Raw genomic sequence first — 22,499 nt, 5'->3', positions numbered from 1 at the left:
TGTCTGAGCGGCGATGAGAATGGGGGAGGGGGCAGTTCGGGCAGAGAAATCTGCTGACCGAGTGATGAGGTGGCCAATTTAGACCAGGAGCTCAGTGGGGTCCACCATTAAGTGAGTGGATGGGGTCGTGGCTGCTGGTCGCTGGTTGAGTGGGGTCCACCAGCACGTCTGGGGTACGCCTCCGCCATTAAAAACACATAAAACAAAACGAGAAAATAAATAAAATACTTTTTATTGTTGTCGGTGTGGGGTCCAAAGAAGTCAATAAAGCACTACAAAATAATTTATTTTTTATTTTTTATTAATTAAGTCATTTTAATGGTTGTAAATCTTATTAAAAAAAACTTTTTTAGAAAAATAAATTAACACTTAATAATATTAAAACCCATAACATATGTTATAATTAGATTATATTCTTCCTATTTTTTGTTACTTAAATTATTTGAATTAAAGTTTATCAAAAAATAAAAAATACCATATTTATAAAGGTTATAGTTATCCTAACTTGTTATTATTATTGAATTTATTTCCTTCTTTGCGAACGGGTTTGTTTATTGACAACTTATTTACTATTCTTTTCACCTCTCTCAAATAATTATTTTTTTTTTGTATTATTAGCCAATTCTAAAACATACCAAAACAATTATATTATTTTAAATTTCAATATTAGATAAGGATAAATTTTAAAGTAGGAGTAGGGTTTTCGATCATTTTATCTGAAAAAATGATGAAGATGTAACAATTCAAACTCGCCGGTGATGGAGTGATTTTGAGAGGTCTATTAACCGTGCCTCAACTACAAGATCGTTGAATGGAATAGCATACCTATAGTAATTTAAGATTTTAATATAGAATTATTCGGCTTTCAAGTAGGCTCGATCACGTGAACTTAGGATTAAATATGACAAAAGTTGGAGCAGCCAAAAGCCAAACCCGTCCCTTGCAAGTCCCCAAAGGGTCACAACAAGCCGCGATTTTGATCGAGTGCTGACTTCCTTCTCTTCTGTGTATGATCCTCCATTCCATATAAGACCTACCCATCTTCCCCAATTCTACAATCGCTTTCTTCCTCATACACAGCCTCTGCATTTCGGAAATGGCCCATTCCACATTTTCTCAGGTTCGTTTACAGCATCTCTTCTGCTTTCCCGCCTTTAATTCGTCGGAAGTGGTGCAGAATCCTTATGCTTTTCTGGATTTTCTTCCGTTTTGCTTTTCTTTTATTCGTATTGGATCGTCTTGAATTTTTCCCTCCCCAGAGCTCAGTGGGGCTATTGTTCGGCGAATAAGTTTCGCGGGGTTTTAGGGTTCCTTTTTATTTCGCTGTTGCATGTGTAAAAAAACCTCACACGCTTGTTTTCCTTTCGCTATATATTTAAATCTTTGTTGTGGAATTCTTTCAGGTGGCTGTCGCTGTTCCAGTTGGAAATGATTTGTCTGTCAAGAGATCAGTGTTTAAGGTATTAAATTCCGACTTTTTTTTTTTCTCTTTCCCTATTATACATGCGAGTACTTACGAAAGGAACATCAATGACCAACGACATTTCAGAACTTCCAATTATTAGCTTTTGTGCGTATAGTTCAACTAATGATATTGACTGCAATAAACAAACGAGAGTACCCTTCGCACAAACCATCAAGATCATAACCTTATGGGTTTTGTGAGATTTCTACATAATTTGAGGTACATCTGGTCATTATATTGCCCAAAGGGATTGTCTATATTTATTATTGGATCTGCTGGTTCAAAATACACACATGGGTTGGTGAAATTATCATGTCTCCTTCTGTGGTGCGGGAGTGACGGGCAGGGTGGAGAAGTCAGTCATGGGACAACTCTAGAATTTTATGTTTTCATTGATAGACGTTTCCCCGGTTAGTAATTCAATAAGGGAAAGGCATGCAAGTGCGTTTGAAAGTCGACTGATTAGTGGAAATAGAACTTAAAATATGCTTGTTCTCTGTGTTGTTTTCTTGCATTTGTCAGGTAGATGCTCAAATTTATACTCTATTTAATGTGTTATAAATCTCATTATAACTCCATATGACATTGTTACAGACAAATAGCCTAAGATTCCATGATAAATCATGGTCACCTGTCTCAGCTCTGAACTTGAATCTAAGGGGCACTCGAGCAAGAGGTTGGCAAACAGTATGCATGTCCGTGCCACAAACAAGTGCACCGAAGGTATCTGTTGCACCTTTAGACCTTGAAGATGCCAAAGAGCCTCCATTGAATATATACAAACCAAAATCACCTTACACTGCAACTATCGTTTCGGTTGAAAGACTCGTTGGTCCAAAAGCACCGGGAGAGACTTGTCATATTGTAATTGATCATGGCGGCAATGTTCCCTATTGGGAAGGTCAGAGTTATGGTGTTATTCCTCCTGTAAGTCACTCATGCTTTTGCCATTCCCCTGCTTTTGCATTGAGTCTTGATATAGTTTCTCAGGCTAGGATGTTCAGTGTTAGTACATTTTATTAGACTTTCAAGATGGTTTATTGAGATCCAAGTTTTATTTCAATCATGAATTTCTGTTTATGTTACAATATGTTTGGGTTTTAGCTCTTATGATATTTACCAGACTTTTAATAAGGTATCTTTACCTTCCACTGTAACCTCTGCCATGTCTTTGTTTGTGGACATCTTTTTGTTAAGCTTCAGCTAGAACTTAATAATTTTTCACTTGTTTCACAGGGTGAAAACCCGAAGAAACCTGGGAATCCACACAATGTTCGCCTTTACTCAATTGCATCAACTAGGTATGGAGATTCTTTTGATGGCAAGACAGCTAGTTTATGTGTTCGTCGTGCTGTTTATTATGACCCTGAAACTGGAAAGGAGGATCCTTTAAAGAATGGAGTATGCAGCAACTTCTTATGCGACTCGAAGCCCGGAGATAAAGTTCAGATCACAGGTTTGCATATTTTCCAGAAAATAAGATTTCTTTGTGAGCTCGCTATACAATGACAAACTAGTAGATATTGATTTTTAGTAATTGATTTGATGCTATGAAGGCTTTAAGTTCAGCAGTCACTTGTTTGGATCAACATAATATATAAAGATAAATATCACAATTCGTCTTTTCTTAAGAAATATACACTGAAGTTTTGATCGTTCGACATAGTACATCAGTCTATGTTGCCTGGTGCTAGCAGGCTGTCAATGATAATTGATCGGAGTTGTACTTGTCGATGGACCGGTGAGTTACCACAACTGGCCAAATCTTCGTTTATTTAATGTCCTCGTACATATTGATGGTTCATTGACGGGGAGTATGAAGGAAAGCCAGGGGTATGCGAACGAGTAAGAGGAGAATCGTGGATAGCTAGTAAAATTTTGCTTTCTTTTTCCTGCGGTTTGGATGGCTATGGCTATGCTTATGCTATGTTGAATAGGTGAAGGGTCTATTAAACACAAAGCTTAAGGATTTATTCAACCAAAAATCAAAAGTTTAGGATGAAATCATGTTTTTCTTTTCGTTTTTGCTGTTAGTTAAAGAAAAGCATCTGTTTTTTCAGGTCCATCTGGCAAGATAATGCTTCTTCCTGAAGACGACCCAAATGCCACCCACATAATGATCGCTACTGGCACTGGCGTTGCTCCATTCAGAGGTTATCTCCGACGAATGTTCATGGAGTCTGTACCGACATTCAAATTCGGTGGACTTGCTTGGCTGTTTCTCGGAGTGGCAAACGTCGATAGTCTTTTATACGACGATGAATTCAGCAAGTATCTGAAGGACTATCCTGAAAACTTCCGCTACGATCGAGCTCTTAGTAGGGAGCAAAAGAACAAGAGTGGAGGGAAAATGTACGTCCAGGACAAAATTGAGGAGTACAGCGACGAAATCTTTAAACTCCTGGACGGCGGGGCTCACATATACTTCTGTGGACTGAAGGGGATGATGCCTGGAATTCAGGACACTCTGAAGAAGGTTGCCGAGCAAAGAGGTGAGAAATGGGAAGAGAAGCTTTCACAACTTAAAAAGAACAAACAGTGGCATGTTGAAGTTTACTGAAGTGAAGTTGCATAGTAGAAGTGCCTGCATTCATCTCCTGTTGTGTGTTACTCTTAGCATTGCTCATCTTTCAAATTTCACAAGATGAGGAATAACGTGGGTACCGCCACCGTTATTCGACTCGTCGATACTATTTTTTCTTGATTACATAGACTAAGGAAGGAACCTTTCAGCGCCTTAATCTGTGATTGTTCGAGTATGATGCTTGGAAATGGAATAAACCTCAGTTTAGAATCCAACTCTCAGCAACCCTTCTGCCTTAAATCATTGATCTTCATGATTTGTTTTTCAAACCCAGATTTTTCTTTAGTTTTCCTTTCGGACTTCAATTCTATCATCACTCTTTTGTTTTATTCTGAACTGCCCCAAACTTTCAACATTATTAGATTATAACTTCTTTTTACAAAAGTTATTTTTAAGTATAAATATAAGTGTAGCGTCCTTTATACTTGATAATTGAATTGAGTTTTACAGATTTTTAGTAAATCTCCATATCTCTAAAACATATTAACAAAAAAAATGTAATGATATATCACCACAGATTGCCTAATTAAGTTAATATATTGATAATAGAATTGTGAATTTTAAAAATATCATATTCGGAAAAAAAAAAAAAAAAAAGGAAAATAAGTCTAATATTAAATATTTCCAAATAACAAAAAGAAAAAAACGGGTAGAAGACAATTCAAACGCAATGGGATGATCCAATTCGTTTTAATAACTTTGCAATTCATTAAATGTGAAATTATATATAATTTAAAATATTAAAAGAGAAATTAGCAAAGATTTACAGATGAATAGAAAAAGGAAAGACTGTGAACAACGTGGCTTTCAGATGCCGATGGCTGACCTCTCAAAATTGAATAATCCATACAATATTCTCATAAAATAAAAAAAATAAAAATTATAAAATAAAAATGAAAGAAAAAAGGGTGGAACAAAAGAGTTCTGCAAATTTCCTTCACCCACATCAACAGGGTATTGAAGATTCAGATTTTCCGGTCAAATTCCTATTTCTCTTCCTTTCCGATCAGCGATTTTGTTGAGGGACCGATCTCTTTAGGTATTTATGATTTCTACTTGGATCTTTTATTCACTGCAATCTTCAATCATTGGGAAAAAAAACCGAAATCTATGCTATAAAATTCTTCCAACTCTGTCAATCTTTATCAATCGCGTTGATTTTGGTATATTGTTATTCTGGGTTGCTTGTTCAGGCGGCTCTGATTGGTTATTTGGTGGCTGCTTTGCCAGATTATACACGAATCCTCTTCCTGTTTGCGATTGATTGTTATTGGAAACTTTTGAGCTTAGTTCTTTCTGCATGTATCAACCGCATTGAATGTTTGAGTGCTGAGAGGATATAATTTCTGGCGCTTGTAAATTCTGTTTTAGACCAAAATAGGAATCTCAAGTATATTCTCGTCATTGGAAGGATCGCATCTGAGGTTTTAAAACGTTCTTTCACTTTCATTTTCCTTGGACTGAGTCATCTTTGATATGCAAATCCTCCAATTGAAGAATTTGGGTGCCCCCTTGCTGATGGCAGCCTCATTTTGAACTAGTACAATATCAATTTTGACAGCATTGTTTGATTTTGTTCTATTATATCCTTTTCCCAATGCATATTATATCCTTTTCCGAATCCTTATTATTCTTTGTTAATTATCAAAAGAAGCGTTAATGTAAATTTGTATCTATGTTGGTTCAGAGTATAAGGGGTCTTTTTAGTGTTTTGTTCTTGTTCTTGTTCTTGTGTTTGTTTTTGTTTTTGTTTTTGTTTTCTTTGGTCCAATTATTCAAGGCAGCTTGTTGAACCATAGGATTCGTTGGATGATCGTCGATTACTGACAGAGCCACAAATAATTGTACAATGGAACTTGGGAGGCCTGGCTCAGGTGGTATCCTCACTGAAATTGGAGTTTCAACTATATATTAACAAATTAAACTATTTGCTACACATGCATAAATTGTATTTATTGTGGCCTTGAAAATAATGTTAGGCCTTTTCTTGTCTTCTTCAGGCAAAAGAAGGCTAAGGGACCTATTGCTCCTAAAGGATAATCGCTTCTGTGCGGATTGTCGCGCTTCAGACCCTAAATGGGCGTAAGTTTTGTTCGATTGGTTGTCAAATAGAATGAAATGTTATACCCTGCTGGAGAACTAGAAATTACTAGTTAATGATTGCACACTCAGATTATTGAATTGGATCTGTGCTCCATGCCTATTCTTTTAGTCTCAATAACATTTAGGAGGATGTTCTTTGCAGGTCAGCAAATATTGGAGTTTTTATATGCTTGAAATGTTGCGGCGTTCACAGAAGCCTTGGTGCACATATATCAAAGGTGAAAAAAAAAAAAAAGTGCACCTGATATGCAGTAATCAACGGTGTTATCACCTGAGAAATAAAAAAATTTCCCCCACTCTTTTATTTTCGTCTCTTAATAAATTTCCAAGCATATCAAATCTCCTTCATTGGGGAGGTGGGTTTTACACGAGGGATATGTCGAGTTTGACTTGTAAAACTTCTGTCATTTTAATTTCCAACAAAAACGGTACCTGTTGTGTAAAACATAAACGTGTGATCTATAATTACTCTACTTCTTACTTTCATTATGTATATCTTTTGCAAGACATTTCCAAGTTCTTGATTTTCATTTTCTATTTAACAATACAATAGTGCACATATTTTTCTGACATGGTTATTGATTTGGGCCAGGTGTTATCAGTGACATTGGATGAATGGAATGATGATGAAATTGATGCTATGATAGAAATTGGAGGAAATTCTTCTGCAAATGCAATTTATGAAGCCTTTATTCCTGATGGATTTTCAAAACCTGGACCAGATGCCAGCCATGAACAACGTTCAAGATTTATTCGGTTAGAAATTATTAACTGTGAAATTTATCCATGTTAAGTGACTCTTCTTCTTATTCATCTTCTCTCAATAACCTTGTACTTGTTGACTTGCCTTTTTCTATTGAAGTTTAACAATCAACGCTTATTATATTTGTTCTTTGTTTCTGGACTTTTGGGATATTATTTCATCTGGTCCCATATTACTTTGTTTTGAATGCTGAGAGCTGATCAACAGGCATTGAATTCAATAGGAAATAGTCATCTATGAGTAAAATTCCAACAGAAATGATTCAATGAATGGTCACTTTCAAGAATCTCACACTTCTTGTGGTTCCTATAAATTTTCCTATACAGATCCAAATATGAACTTCAAGAATTTCTGAAACCGAGCTTGAGAATTTCATCAGCCCACTCTGACAAAAGCAATATCCAAGCAAACTTTGCTACAAGGGTCATGAACAGTTTTCGTTCTTCACAAAAACAAGTGAGCTCTTGCTATATCGTTTCTTTATTAGTTTTCCTGCAATTATATACCTTCATTAGTGAAGACAGCATCATCATAATCATAGGTCATTATAACATTTCACAAGTTTCTTCCTAAGATTTAGTTTAGAGAAGAAACGTGCACTTCATGCTTGGTTACCATATAAACATTTTCAGGGCATATTGGAAATACTTTCTGATGTGGAAGTATAAATTAGTTTTTGACTAATGAGTAATGACGATCTAGCCTATAGCATAAGTTTATTTATTTCATATTACCAAAACTCTGCTAGCTCTATAATTTAAAGCAATTGCAGGAAGGTATGGTAGACTTTATTGGATTATTGAAGGTCAAAGTGATTAAAGGGACAAACTTAGCTATCAGGGATATGATGACAAGCGATCCTTATGTAGTCTTGACTCTTGGACGACAGGTTAGTAGTTTTCTCGCAAACTTTTTTGTGAACAAGTCCTTCGTGTTGCTGTCCATCTACTTATAAATTAATTGTTGCCGTAGATGTCCATCTACTTATAAATTAATTGTTGCCGTAGATTTTGATTATGTTAATAAGTACTGATTGCTCTGTTCCATCACCTTGATAAAGACTATAACATTATGCTGTTTTTTCTTTTAGACTGTCCAGACATGTGTAGTCGCGAGCAACTTGAACCCTGTGTGGAATGAGGAACTGACGCTATCTGTACCTCAATCTTTTGGATCCTTAAAGTTGGTAAGTCTTTCTGAAGCTCTTTCTACATGGTCTCCCCTTCTTAACTAATCATGCTAATCTTAACATAATGACTGCAAGTTTGTTTCCCATCAATTAATTTAATTACCATCCGGAAATCTACCTTCTACCCATATTCAGTATGGAAGCATTTTGTATGAGATGGTTATAATTTTTTTTCTTTGTTAGTCTGCTGAAGAATTCGAGTTACTTTTCTTATTAGTTCTAGCTCCATGCTCACTGGTGCTGGTAATATACCTGTCATCTTGTTTGAATGGTGAGTGTGTTTTTAGATGCTCGTCCAATTAGTTCGATGTCAGATATAGCACACGTCGGTTAATGCAGAAGTACCCATCCATCAATTCTGAAAAGAAGGGTATATTGGTATTCGGTTGACAACTACCGTGGCTCTAAGTTATTTTATCTGCAGCACACAATGTAGAATATTCCGTGTTTTGTTGAAATTCTAAGCCTAAAAGGCTGCTCCATGCACTTAGCAAATGGGGATTAACTGACATCTCATACGCTGGCCATTAGTATAGTGGCCAGACTGCCATTTTATTGCTACTAACGTATCTTTCTTGCTATTGAAATGACAATTTACATGTTTAAATTCATGTCAGCTGCACAAGAGAATGCGAGAGAAAGAAATTTGGTAATTTTCAAGGTTTAATAAATAGTCTGTCTATACCAAGCTTGTCCTCAATAGAAACCGTAATCAGAACGATCATTTTCCTTTTCTTGTCTGATGCATTACTGTGGTCTATGGCTAAGTTCAATTCCTTCGTTTCGGATGCTCAACAATTACACTTTTTTTTTTTTTCTGGGTTTCTTTCTGTTGTCTAGTCATGACATCGCCTCTCATTATGATGCATGATCACGTTCACATATCAAAATCTATTGCTATGGGGTTATTCACGGTTACACTGCTTCTTGTCAACAAATTGCAGCAAGTATACGATTATGACACGTTTTCAGCAGACGACATAATGGGAGAAGCAGACATTGATCTCCAGCCCTTGATAACATCCGCAATGGCATTTGGAGATGCTGGATTGTTTTCAAATATGCAAATTGGAAAATGGCTGAAATCGCACGATAATGCTCTCATGAACGATAGCACCGTTAATATTGTCGATGGGAAGGTGAAGCAAGAGATGACACTCAAGCTTCAGAATGTGGAATCAGGAGAACTAGATCTAGAGCTGGAATGGATGGCCTCTTGAACAATAGGTACATATAAATCCCTCCCAATTCATTCAAGTTCAAATGGTTAGTTTTCTGGTATAGTCTTTCTTATATAGAACGGTACTGTGTAATTTTATTTTTTTGGTCTGTTTTTCTTCTCTATACTGAGATGAAAGTTTTGTCTATCCATACTTTTGTGCTTTCTGTTATCAAAATCTGATCACTTCTTTCACTTGCTTTCTCCTTCTTCTAACTCCATGCGATATGTTGTTGGCTTAAATTTTTAATATGTTTTTAAATAAGTTAAACAGATCATAAGGAACCATCCTAATTAAAAGAATCATCAATGGGATGATCATAGTTAACGCCAAAAGCTTTAACCTTTATTTCATCATTCATATCTTTTGAAAGAAGAAAGTAGTAAATAACTAAATATAATAATTATCTTGTTCCTATTCTAACCATTTTGATCTCAAATCTGTTCAATATCTCCAGTCTCCATGTGTTACTATGATTACATGTAAAATTAAGATGAGAATATTATTTTCTTATGGATGAGGCAAAGCAAAATTAGAAACAAAATGATACGAACTTTTTATTTTTCTATTCATATTCTCAAATTATTTTGGTAAGTGAGAGTACAGACAGATTCTCAACAAACAATTAATGGCAATAAAGTTATCTAATTTCATGATCAATACAATACGACTTCTTATACGGTAAGAACAAATTGGAACTGGGAAATTTATCGATAGTTCAAGAGATGAACAAAGTAAGGGATCATGATTGTGGTTGATATGTTTATTTGTGATTATTATTTGAAGATAATGGCAATGGTGTTTGATTTTTTACCTTATAAATGTAGAATAGCGTAGAACCCACTAATAAAGTGACACCTGTAATTCCACAAGCCGCCGTCGCCACCAATAATGCATTTCTTATTCGTTTATCTCCACCGTCACGGTGGGTCCACCATCCCGGCGCCTCGCTCGAATTCATCGCCTTCGGCAACGGCAATGTTATATCCGGTGTTGGCGACGATGTTCCTACGAAGAACGACCGCATCTCCGGCGACGATTTTTCTCCCGCAGGCGGAGGGCTCTGAAACTCCAGCCCGTGCTCCGACGGCCGTATCTCCGGCGCGGATGCGACCGCCACGATCAGTGGCAAGAACATGGCCATCGCCGCTACTGGTTATCGGAATTATCATAATCGTTGATTCCTCAACGGGCGAAGTGAAGAGTGAGGCGATTGTGCTTCGACTATTGTAACGCGGAAAAACTTGTGAATTAGGCAAAGGAAGAAAGGGGAAACAGCGATTGAAAGTGGTTAAGGAACAATCATGGGACGAAGATTGGGTTTGGCGTAAAGGGGAAGCAAACCAAAGCGCTTTAAAATCCTTCTTCCTTTTTCGACGACCTTTTTCTCTGTTTGGTACTTTGGAGAAAGCTTTCTGCGAAAATGTTCAACCATCGCATTTCTATCAGCCAAACATATTTTGACGCAAATTTTTCATACCTAAAAATTTGAATAAATATAAAATTTAATTGTTTTTCTTTTAAATAAAAATTATCATGCAAAACCTATTCGGAAATCTTCAGATCTACGCTTATTTTCAACTCCCCAAACCTTTTCTCATTTCTGGATGCCTAGGTATTCTTCGTTTGAACCTCGCCCTCAATCTAAGGTGGACTAGTCCAACCTCTCTCGGTAAGACATGAACTATAAAATAAGTCCAAAAAATAATAAAAAGTGTAATTTGGAGTAATTATGATAAATAATATATTTTTATTTAACTTTTAAAAATAATATATAATTAAAAATTATTTAGATTTGTAGGTATGTACCAACCCTAATAATAGTTTGGATTTGATGCATTGACTAGCATATAAAAGTAACTTGACGAGAAGTATGGTACGCCCATTGTTTCTTTTTTTATTTAAAAATTCAGATTTATTTATTTTATTTTTCGCCTCAGAACATAAGCTGAGTTATATTTTACATAAAAATAAAATAAAAATACTTTTAAATTTTTTATTTTATCTAACCTCATAAATTTTCAAAGTCTCCACGATATCTATAAATTAAAAAAAAAAAAAAAAAACTTTTGAATTAAAAAAAAGAGTTCAAAGCCCTCTCACCATCAATTTTGTATTTCAAAACTATTTTATACTTTCACACAAATTTTAAAGATAAAAGATTCTATTTTTAAAAGAATTTCATTAATACTCTTACAAATTTTTAAAAAATATTTTAAATTTTTTAAAAAATTTTAATAACACGTTCGGGTAAATTCTACGTCTCCATGTGAATAAAGTAAAGGGTAATAATTTCATTTTTTAAATCTTATAGGTATTTTTTAAACTAAATTGTAGTAAATGTTCTTTTTAAGCATATTTTTAAAATAAAATACCAAATGTTTCCATATAAGCTGAGGTTAAAATTATTGTTAAAAATTTATTTATTTAACATATTATTGAAATTTTTGTTTTTTTTTATTAATTTATACTAATTTTTTCTTGAAATTATACATAAATTATGTCCATTTATACATCTAAATGTCACACTACTATAGTCGTCTAGAATGGAGTTTCTAATTCAAGGTAGATTTTAAGTACGTGATAATCATTAATTTATTTTTGCATTTAATTGTAATAAATTTGATTTAAGTCAAACAGAAACACATCAATTTATTATTTTACTATTTTACCCTTCATTTATTATTCTTAATTACACAAAACGACGTAGTTTAGTCAATGAAGCAAGTTCATTACAATATTGTACATTAAATTAGATTCGTTGACAAATTCAACCAAATAAACAATTTCATTTAAATACCTTTTATTTAACCAAATAATGGCGTCCCCACCTGATTCTTTTGATCAAGTCGGAGATAATTTAATGAATATTTATGATTTTTTTGGTAATAGAAACCCCGTATTTATAAATAAATATATATAAGTATTCATTCAAAAATATAACAATTAATACATTTCAAATATTAAAAAATTGATCAATTTTCTTATTGTTTCAAAACATTATTAATTATTATTATTAATAATAATGTTCATAAACTAAATTTTTAGGCGAAAATTGACTGATGGAAAGTCTGGAAACTACATTTTTAGTTAATTTTAAAAATAATAAGCCAAAATAAATTATATTTAAAACTAAATAGTTGAGCAATAAAAGCATGGATAAATACATATTATGTTATTGGCACGTGGCACTATTTGATTGGGCCACCCAGCAGAATGCAAATCTATTGGTGGAGAGGATATTTTAATTTAATAAAAGAATAAAAAGGGAGGGGAAAAAAAAGGTAAATACAGTATTGTTATTCGTTGCGGCTGTGACCGTTGTCCCACGCAGGAAGAGTGGAAGGCGATCCGTGACTGAACAAAATTATAGTTAATTACTGTGAGTTACAGCATAAGGACCACCCAATCAGAAAGCGTCATGGAGATTTCCGATTTGGCCGTGACCATTGAAACGCCACAGCCATGTGACTTTCAACACCTCGGGCTTCCAAGGATAAGACTATAAAAAGGAGACGCACTTAAATTGCTCGCAAACTGGTGCGGCCGGGTTCAACACCAGAGAGCTCAGCCAAGGCTCTCGCACCAACAACGGGGAACCAAACCAACCTCTTCTCCTTTCCCTAATTTCTCAAATGACCAATTACTCTCACTCTCATATCTGCCAGTGCCTCAGCCGCATAGCCACCGCACACCGAGCTTCTCCGCTCACCATTACCGGCAACAGACGCCAGACCGGCGAGCAGTTCGTCAACAGTGTTTTGGCGCTCGCCCGAGGCTTGCTTGATCTCGGCCTCCTTCCTGGAGACGTTGTTGTTATCTCTGCTTCCAACAGGTTTTTTTTCCAGCTTTCAGTTCGTAATTGTTTTCAATTTTTGATGAACGACGTATGCTGGATTCCTAATTGGTAACTGAAAACAAAGGTCGTGTTTTGGATTTTAGACGTTGGAATTGTAACTTTGAGTTTTCTAGCTGGCAGTGATTGGTACTTGGAGTGGTTGCTTGCGGTTGCATTTGTTGGTGGCATTGCTGCTCCTCTGAATTACCGATGGGTATGTCAAATTTTCTTTTTGTTGAATGTAAGAATGGTTCATGTGAAAGTACAAGCGTAATGCATATAGATAAATAATGGATTTCAGCGTGCATTCCTGCTTTTGTATTTGAAAGTCATGTAGGCATATCTACTTGCATGCATGCATTTCTGTATGTAGAAGAATTGTGCGCTATACATCTATTGGTACTCGGTTCTGAAGGATCTTTAAGGCGACGAGTTGCTGTCTTAAGGTGGTGATTAATGAACGTGCTAGATGTGTATAATTGTGTCGACGTCTTCTAGAGATGGTACTTTTTGTCTTCTAATGAGGACAGGTTGCAAACAGGAAGCTTTGGTAATTTTTAGGAACGATATTTGTTATTTAGATTTAAGAATTTGAACAGTGGCACCAAATAAAATGAGCACTAGCCTACTTGAGTCTGAACTTGAAAATTAGTATCACCAGTCATGCAAATTGTTTCTCGGTTGAGCAGATCTTGCTGTAACTGGCATGCGTGAAACACATTTTTTTCAACGTGTAGAGCTTTGAAGAGGCAATATCTGCAATGGTAGCCGTGCAGCCAGTGATGTTGGTCATTGATGAGAGCTGTTGTCAGTGGTATTCAAAGCTTCGGAACAATGACATACCTTCCTTGAGATGGCAGGTCTTAATTGGTTCCCATCTAACGGGTTATGATAAAACAAGGGGAGGTGTGTAGTTTACTTGGTTTTTACCATACAAAGCAAACTAGAAGGAACCTCTATGTTATTTCAATTTGCTGTTTCTCTCTTCTATGATTTTATCCATCTTTCTAAAGCAAGCAACTTCACCTTGCCAGCCTTGACCTCTGAAGAATTGAAGAAGTATCATGTAGTAAGCCTACCACTGGATTTCCTCCATGCACCTGAAGATGCAGCTCTAATATGCTTTACTTCAGGTTTGTGTTTTGCTCAACCTCAATTTCACTTTATTTATTTTATTATGTACCCAAAATCCATATTTGGGGTGCAAGTTGGAGCATTATGAGATTCTGGTTGAAATACCATTGAGCGCCAAAGTTGTCAACACTTCTTCAAGAGTTCATGTTTTGTAGCGAGAACTGCATTTTTTTTAGTAGTTTTGTTCTCATGAAGCATTTTAAAGGAGACGAGGACTTTTCTTGTAGTCATTGAAATATTAACTTCAGCGTGGTGTTATCTGAAGCTCAGAGTTCATCCACTAAGTTTAGAACTCCCTGATCTATTTTGCTTGTTATATTCTTTGTAGGAACAACGGGAAGGCCAAAGGGAGTTGCTATCACGCATTCAGCTCTGATTGTGCAGACCCTTGCAAAAGTTGCTAATGTTGGTTATAGTGAGGATGATGTATGCTTTTCTGTAATATATGAAGGCTCTATTCACTAGGTTTAAAGCATACGAAGTCTTAGTATATTCCTTGGATCAATTCTAGAGCTCAAGTAGTTCAAGCAAAATGACTCCTGACGGTTTTAACTGTCGCATTTTCAGGTTTATTTACATACCGCTCCTTTGTGTCACATTGGTGGTTTGTCATCAGCCATTGCCATGCTAATGCTTGGAGCTCGCCATATATTAATACCTAAGTTTGAGGTTAAGTCTGCTGTTGAAGCAATAGATCTATACGGTGTGACTTCTTTAATCACTGTCCCCGCAATGATGGCTGATTTAGTTTCTTTAATCAGGTGTCTTTATTTGTGCTTTGTTGGACTTGTCCTACTTATCTTAAAAAATTTCTCTCGTTGATGAAGTTTGTTTGATTTACAAGAACTCTTCTATTTCGAGAAAGATAAAGAGAAATTATTCTTGTAAGAAGATGTATTCATGGTCATTCTCTTGAAATGCATTTGTAATATGAATTATTTAATCAAAACTAAGGAAAATTTAGTGATCAGAGGGAGTATATTTTCCTATTTAATTATATCTCATTGTGTTGTTTTCTGGAAAAAAAAATGAATTCTTGTTTATCTGTTCTTAAAATTTGCTTTGTACAAATCCACCACCTTGCAAAATCCATGAGGTGATGTTTCCCTTAGTTCGTTTGTCTACACTTTTTCTCGAACTGACTACTCTGAAGCTTTGTTTTATTCTCCGTTTACAACTGGCATGTTATGCTTATGGTTTCCAAGGTGTCAACTTTCTCACTTAGCTCTTTGAAAGATGTTACAGGGAAAGAGATAATGGCAAAAGAAGAGAAAGTGTGAAGAAGATATTAAATGGAGGTGGGGGGCTTCCGTTAGAGCTAATCAAAGACGCCATGAAATTTTTTCCCAGAGCTAAGCTTGTATCAGCCTATGGTCAGCCTCATACACCCTGATAATTTCCTCTTGTGAGCAAATAATATTAGTGATTTGATTAAATTTCACATCTTTGTTTTGTTGGAACAATTTTAAAACATAGTGTTTCCTTTATTAGGAAATGACTTTTTGTATATGAATCTTGGACCCTTGGAAGTATTTACTTTTTGTTCCAAAAGTTTGAAATATTTTACTCGCTGTTGTTTTAACTGTTGTTGGGTCATCTAATTGCATAGAGTAGATTATTATTCCAATCATTATATTTTTGAAGAATGTGACAAATTAATACTATTCTTTTAATCATCCCGTCTTGAGAAGTAATATGGTTGTATACCAAATTCTTCTGTCTGTCAATATATTTGCGAGGGGCTTGCATAGGAATAAAGATTTTCTGCCCGGCTTAAGATCAAGGAGGCTGATTTTGAATTTGTTTGCAATAATCTTCCTCCAAAGAGCGGAATATTTCACATTTTGGTATAACTCTTCTTGGTTGTATTTAGTGAAAAATGAAGTGTTGATCTGGATTTCATTAACTTCTTTTTTTTTTTTTTTAACTTTTTTTAAAGGTTTTTTACATTCTTTTTTTTTCTTCTTATATCTTATATTTCAGCTTTCTTTTTCTTGTCCGTCAGGGATGACTGAGACATGCTCATCATTGACCTTCCTGATGCTTTGCGATCCAACGGGAGAAACTTCTATTCCACACTTCCAGAGTTATGCGCAATCAAAATGTCATTCAATATATCAACCAGAGGGTGTTTGTGTTGGCAAACCCGCCCCTCACGTAGAAATGAAGATTTGTTTGGATGATTCTTCTCATGTTGGGAGGATTTTAACCAGAGGACTAAATTTAATGCTTAGGTACTACGATAAAATTTCTCCAAGGCCATCAAATGACGTCAATGAAGTTTGGTTTGATACAGGTGATATTGGTTCAATAGACGACAATGGTAATTTGTGGCTTGTTGGACGATCAAATGGCAGAATAAAAAGTGGTGGAGAGAACATTTACCCCGAGGAGGTATCATCATTATTTTTTCTTATCTGAATTGCGTAATTAGAGAGCTTCTAGACATCTCCTAGTATTCCATTACACCACATTTTTGGTTTTTAATAAAAATGTTTTTGCATTAAGTTACTATGAAATTTCTATAGTAGGGCACCCTTTTAATTATGAGCTACATTCAAATTACCTTTGTTTATCTAATCTCTTTCCCATTTGTCTTCACCTAACAATTTTGTTATGTAGCATTCTTCTTGTCATTGGACAAGAAAACACTGGTGTAAGAAACCAGAACCGATAAATACTCTTTTCCTTCCTGAGAAAAAATTGACAGATATTATACTTATATAATTTAAATCTTGATCTCTTACAAAATATTTGTGCAAAGCGTTCTGTCCAGTCTTCCCACTGATGGAAGCAGTTTCATCGCACTGATGGCAGAGCATATGCGCAAACCTAATCATAGAATGGATCTTTTGCCTGTTGGTTTATTTGGCTTGAGAGAAACCTGAAGGATTTTTAAGGTTTAAGGAGGGCATGGGAAGTTATTTGGAATTAGTACATCGGAATGCCTCTCATGAGAATGTAAAGTTGGATTACATATGAAACCAAGCCTTTATTTACAGGCTTTGATCTAGTTACAAATAGTATAAAAAAAATTAAAGAATCAGAAACACACCACCCTATAGTGCTTAAAATAGTTAACTAGTGGCTTACTTCTAACCTCTACGACGGTTGAACAAAAACGTCAACAGTGAAAAATCCAAAAACAAAACAGTAAACAACAAAGATTGTTTGGTGAGAAATGTAAACACGAGACTACACAAACCTATATCAGTTACTATAGTTCTTACATTATTTCTCTTTGCTTTTGATCGTAAGCAGTCAGAACTCTTTCTGGTAATTTACATTTTCGGAGGCTCCTTCATTAAGTTTCAGCCTGTGTTTTCGTATGTCCTATCTCTGCTTTCTTTCGTCTGCATGAAAGCAGTTCACTTGGCCCCTCCCCCTCCATTATCAAAAGGAAAAAGAAAAAGAACTACAATTCTAGGGGTTGAGAAGTGCATAATACTATTAGATGGCTTTGTATGTCTACTATAGGATATATATACCTTGTTGAAAAATTTCTTGGTTCAATGTCACCATATTGTTTAGGTGTATGGGTTGGACAAAGCCAAAGAAAGTTTGGTTAATAAATGGAAAACAAATTTAACTATTGCAGGGGCATTCGTCTACTAGTTACACTAATATTGATTCATCTTGTGAAGTAGATTACTCAAATGAGTTTACCACAAATGAGGTCAGATAAGTGACATTAAGATTCGTTGAACTATGATTTAAATTATTTGTGCTGATTGTAAATTATTTTTATCATAATTTCATTGCTCTACAGATATTCAAAAGTCGAGAAGCTTTAATTAATTGGACACGAGAGGTTGGAAAGAGAAATGGATTTGTTATAGTCATAAAGACATCTGATGCAGGCGTGAATGGTAGGAGGCCTAGAATTTCTTTTGGTTGTGAGAGAAGTGGGAGTTATAGACGGTTATCAAAATTGGAAGTTTTAGAAGACAAAGGAGCTCGCAAGCTTACTGGAACCAAAAAATGTGGATGCCCTTTTTTATTGAAAGGACAAAAATTGACCACAGATGGTGATTGGATGGTCAAAGTAGTATGTGGGGTACATAATCACGTAGCAAATAAAAATATGGAAGGACATTCATTTGCAGGGAGGTTATCGCAAGAAGAGAATGAAATCTTGATGAACTTGTCTAACTCATCAGTCCGCCCTAAAGATATATTGAGCACATTGAAGAGTCGAGATGCTCGAAATGCTAGCACAATGAAGACCATATATAATGCTCGTCATCGACAAAAGAGAGTTGAGAATAAACAAAAACCAGATATGCAACAACTTTTTGGTGAGTTAGCTACATAATACTAATTGAGCTCCAGAATTTTATGAATTGGTTGTTAGAGTGATAGCAAGCTGTGCCTATGAAATGGGGTCCCATAAATCTCAAGTTGATTTAGGCTCACGAGCTTTGGACAAACTTGTAGGTATGGTTTAGTTGAATTGATAATGGTGTTTAGCATTTTATTTATGCTATCTTATTATTTGAAGTATTTGATATATATTAACAAGAATGAGTGATAGATTACAGGCTTCTGGCTAGATCATAGGCTTTGTACAACCTAACAAGATGGACACTTACGATCTTAATTAGGCACTCTTTTGGGGTAACTCAGCCCCTTTTTCCATGCTTTCTATTGATTAGGTAACATCTCATTGATTACATTAGTTTCAAAAGGAATGAAAACCTCTATCACCCCCCGCCCCATGCTTCCATGCCATTTCCTTCCCAATGCGGCTAGAGCTTTTTTGTGGAATTTTGGCGGGAAAGAGATCATAGGCTCTTCGAAGATAGGATTACTAACCCCGTTAGTCTTTCTACAGATGTTCTTTTTTGTGTGCCATAGCAACAACAATTTTTTTTCTAACTTCCCTATCTCTTTACTTCTTCATGATTGGAGAAGTTTTTGTATGTAGCCTCTTGGGAGGAGGCGATCTCTTCCTCCACCCCTTTGGAAACTCTCTGCTTCCTTTCGAACCACAACTTCCGGAGCGTAGCAGCCACAACATTGAACCATAAAACCGAAGGTTTCCCACGGAAAGGAGACCCATCCATAACTTGAAGCATTGCATTCTTACCGTCTTTGTGGAATCACCACCGCAACCCAAAGAAATTTAGGATCTTGGACCCTCGGCGTCGGTGAAAGAGCATTGAAAGAATAAATGATGATGTTTTTTCAATCGAATCTAATCATGGCACACCACCTAGGAGAAATCATAAGTTTAGGAGATCTCTTTTGGATCTGAACAGAGTTAATATTCCAGTTAAATAAATTTGAACCCTCTGATTTATACTGTCTTTCCATAAGAAGTCATGCATGAATTTCTCTAATCTTTTAGCTACTAATTTTGGGCATTTGAAGCCAGGGCTGAGGGTTAGTAAAGAGGAAGTTGAACTCGTACATCATTTTCATAGTCCTATCCTAATTTTATATCTGTATTCAATGCAAGTTCATTTAATTTTCTGTTTATAATACTTGAGTATGACATGAGATCCTAAGAACTCAATTGTGTCTGTGTCCGCCTGCTGAGGTAAAGAAGAATAGGTTTGAGAAAGCGGATAAGATGTTGACACACAAATGGAATGATTGTTGATGTGTGATCACAAATTCATTGAAATCAATTTAAATTTAGTCCATTTTTAGACTATAGTTGTCTTGGTGGTGTAGGTGGATAGAATTCTATTGCAACATCCCGGAGTTAAAGGCTGTGCTGTGGTGGGCATTCCTGATTCTCGTTTGACAGAGAAGGCTGTGGCTTGTGTTCAATTAGAAGAGGACTGGCAGTGGCATGAAACCAGTCGTGAACTTCTTGATGGAAAGATTAAACCGCATTTATCAACCGCAATTCTTCGTAAACATTGCAAGGACTGTAACTTAACTGGGTAGTTACTCTCTCCACTTCTCTCTTTGATATATTTTTTACTTTGAGCATGCTTTTCCATAATCTACTTTTATTGTTCGAAGGTTCAAGATACCAAAGGAGTTTATCAAGTGGGGGAAGCCATTTCCAGTCACTACAACGGGAAAGTTGAAAAGAGACGCAATTCGAAATGAGGTAATATCTCAGTTTGGATTACTGCGTAGCACCCTTTGAAATGCAACTGGTGAAGCTGCAAAAGCTAAGTCGAGGGAGAACGCCTTCTGATTAAACTTAAATTCATGTTCTTGACATTTAGTTAATGTGATCATTTTTAGATTCTTCCCAAAAGAAATTCCATTGGGAAAGTATAAATAGTTTGTATTTATTGATCATTATTTCTTTTCCATGCTGCCATTTACAATATTTTCACAGTTGCAACTTATCATACAATTTTATATGGCGTCTTTGATGGTGATTTAGATGATGAAGATAATTGTGTTTTAAACTAGATTACATCAACGAGATGAGTTAGATTCACAGTTGCATGTTTGCACATTTAAATTTATTTTGTAACAGTCGGAAAAAAAAAAAAAAAAACAATATTGGAATAAATGGAATAAGAGTTAAATAGTGGGTGGTGTGCCAACGAAGAGGCTGAATCTTGAAGATGGTGGACACAGGCATTGCACCAGCAAAGATGCTAGGCTTTGAAGCGGGCGAGATCTCATATCGATTGGAGAGGAGAACGAAACATTGTTGTTTATAAGAGTGAAAATCTCTCCTCATTAAAAACTTGAAGAGTGAAAATCTCTCCTTAATATACACATTTTTAAAATTTGAGAGGAAGCTTAAAAGAGAAAGTTCAGAGAACAATAGAGTGGACTGCAAACCATTAACCGTTAGAAAATAGGACATACACATGTTGGAAGTTTGATGAGAAGTTAACTAAGTCACAGTACAATACATTTGATGGTTGGTGGAGTTGAAAACAAAGGAAATAATGGAAATGCTGTGTCCCACTCCAACTCTCACCACACATCAAAAATATCTGCTCACACATTGATTTAGGCACTTATTATTCACTTTTTGGTGTCCTTGTTCTTGTTCTTGGCCTTCTCTGCTCTATCCACTAACCAGTTGAAAATGGTGGCATAAACAATCTCCACATTCTCATTCGCCTCGCCTATCAACTGGTGCCACATTCCTGGATAAACCTTCAACGTCTTGTCCTCACTCGCCGCCGATTCGAACACAAATCTCGCCGACTCGCTGTCGCAAACCACATCGTCTTCCCCGTGAACCATCAACATTGGAACCCTGATTTCATGGCAGTTCATTTTTATGTACTTGCAGACTCTGAGAAACTCCAATGCCGTCGCCATTGGTGGCTTTCCTGAAAATCGTCGGTTCGGGTTTTTTGCCACCAATCTCCTCTTCCACTCCTCCTTGTACGACTTGCTTGCGTGGGGCTTTGATGCCACCAATCGCAGGGACGGCGCTAAAGACGCTGCTATTGGAAGAAGCTTCTCCAATGGCCAAATCGGTCTGAATTTCGCCGAGATTCCACACATGGAGCCGTTTAACACGATTCCGCTCCAAACCCCCTCTTGCTTCAAGCAAATCAGGATCGAAATCGCACCGCCTAGCGATTCCCCGTACAGAAAAGCAGGGAGGGTAGGATTCTGTTCTCGAACAGAGTCGAAAAACAGAGTACAGTCGAGAACGAGTAGTTCGATGTCTGGGATTGAACCAGGGGCGCCGTCGGATCGGCCATGGCCTTGAAGGTCGAGAGAGCAAACAAGGAATCCAGATTTGGCTAGGGCAACGGCAGTGAGCTCAAATATCCAGCCACTGTCAGAGGTGTAGCCATGGACCATGGCGACAACCCCTTTGAGCTCTGAGTCAGAAACAGGTCGCCATGACTGAGTGAAGATTTTCATCTTCTGGGCATTGAGAATGAAGGTTTCCTGGTGAGTAACATTGTGTTTCTGGTAGAAGTCTTCCCTTGTTAGGCCTCCATAGGGGCTGTTCTCGTTGGCCTGGTTTATTGGGTGCGCCATTTTCAGGAAGGATTCTCGAGCAAGGAAGAAGATAAACTAGAAGTGGTGGGCTGTGGTAGTTTGTGAAGAAGAATGAGTGTGAGGAAATGTGTTGAATAAGATATGGAGAATTGAATGGGGCAATGTTGATGGTGTAGGGGCCAAGAACATTATGAAGGGCATAAATACATGGAAGGAGTAGGAATTTTTCTGGAAAATGAAATGAATGGATGTCTGATGAGGTGGCGACTGAAGTAATTCAAATTTCGGTAACGGCCGTTGGTGGTTTTTA

At 36.3% G+C, this 22,499-nt stretch overlaps 4 protein-coding genes across 7 annotated transcripts; 3 read left to right on the top strand and 1 right to left on the bottom strand.

The window, feature by feature from the left end:
- The first annotated feature begins 854 nt into the window (after positions 1-854).
- On the top strand, positions 855-4,264 carry LOC111478041 (ferredoxin--NADP reductase, root isozyme, chloroplastic). Its single transcript, XM_023122116.1, has 5 exons — positions 855-1,120; positions 1,404-1,460; positions 2,060-2,392; positions 2,702-2,921; positions 3,526-4,264. The coding sequence occupies exons 1-5, from the start codon at positions 1,097-1,099 to the stop codon at positions 4,023-4,025; spliced, it is 1,134 nt and encodes a 377-aa protein (XP_022977884.1). The 5' UTR covers positions 855-1,096; the 3' UTR covers positions 4,026-4,264.
- A 674-nt stretch (positions 4,265-4,938) lies between these two features.
- Positions 4,939-9,518, top strand: LOC111478698 (probable ADP-ribosylation factor GTPase-activating protein AGD13). Its single transcript, XM_023123106.1, has 9 exons — positions 4,939-5,088; positions 5,849-5,923; positions 6,050-6,131; positions 6,295-6,370; positions 6,745-6,908; positions 7,242-7,371; positions 7,688-7,804; positions 8,006-8,101; positions 9,049-9,518. Exons 2-9 carry the CDS (start codon positions 5,899-5,901, stop codon positions 9,322-9,324), a joined length of 966 nt encoding a protein of 321 aa, XP_022978874.1. The 5' UTR covers positions 4,939-5,088; positions 5,849-5,898; the 3' UTR covers positions 9,325-9,518.
- A 3,323-nt stretch (positions 9,519-12,841) lies between these two features.
- LOC111478058 (2-succinylbenzoate--CoA ligase, chloroplastic/peroxisomal) lies at positions 12,842-20,582 on the top strand. 4 transcript variants are annotated; one of them, XM_023122138.1, is made up of 12 exons: positions 12,842-13,159; positions 13,304-13,376; positions 13,900-14,068; positions 14,197-14,295; positions 14,625-14,722; positions 14,864-15,057; positions 15,542-15,669; positions 16,302-16,690; positions 17,895-17,972; positions 18,066-18,594; positions 19,976-20,190; positions 20,273-20,582. In XM_023122138.1, the coding sequence occupies exons 1-11, from the start codon at positions 12,960-12,962 to the stop codon at positions 19,981-19,983; spliced, it is 1,965 nt and encodes a 654-aa protein (XP_022977906.1). In that variant the 5' UTR covers positions 12,842-12,959; the 3' UTR covers positions 19,984-20,190; positions 20,273-20,582. The 4 variants fall into 4 exon arrangements, with proteins under 4 accessions (XP_022977906.1, XP_022977907.1, XP_022977909.1 ...); XM_023122139.1 differs by lacking the exon at positions 17,895-17,972; XM_023122140.1 differs by having other exon boundaries at positions 13,056-13,376; positions 13,852-14,068.
- A 665-nt stretch (positions 20,583-21,247) lies between these two features.
- LOC111477621 (caffeoylshikimate esterase-like) lies at positions 21,248-22,228 on the bottom strand. Its single transcript, XM_023121485.1, has one exon. The coding sequence runs from the start codon at positions 22,226-22,228 to the stop codon at positions 21,248-21,250; it is 981 nt and encodes a 326-aa protein (XP_022977253.1).
- Positions 22,229-22,499: the final 271 nt, after the last annotated feature.

The sequence above is a fragment of the Cucurbita maxima genome, unplaced genomic scaffold, assembly GCF_002738345.1.
Source record: "Cucurbita maxima cultivar Rimu unplaced genomic scaffold, Cmax_1.0 Cma_Scf00004, whole genome shotgun sequence".
Lineage (NCBI taxonomy): Eukaryota > Viridiplantae > Streptophyta > Magnoliopsida > Cucurbitales > Cucurbitaceae > Cucurbita > Cucurbita maxima.
This window is presented reverse-complemented; position numbering and strand designations above follow the sequence as displayed.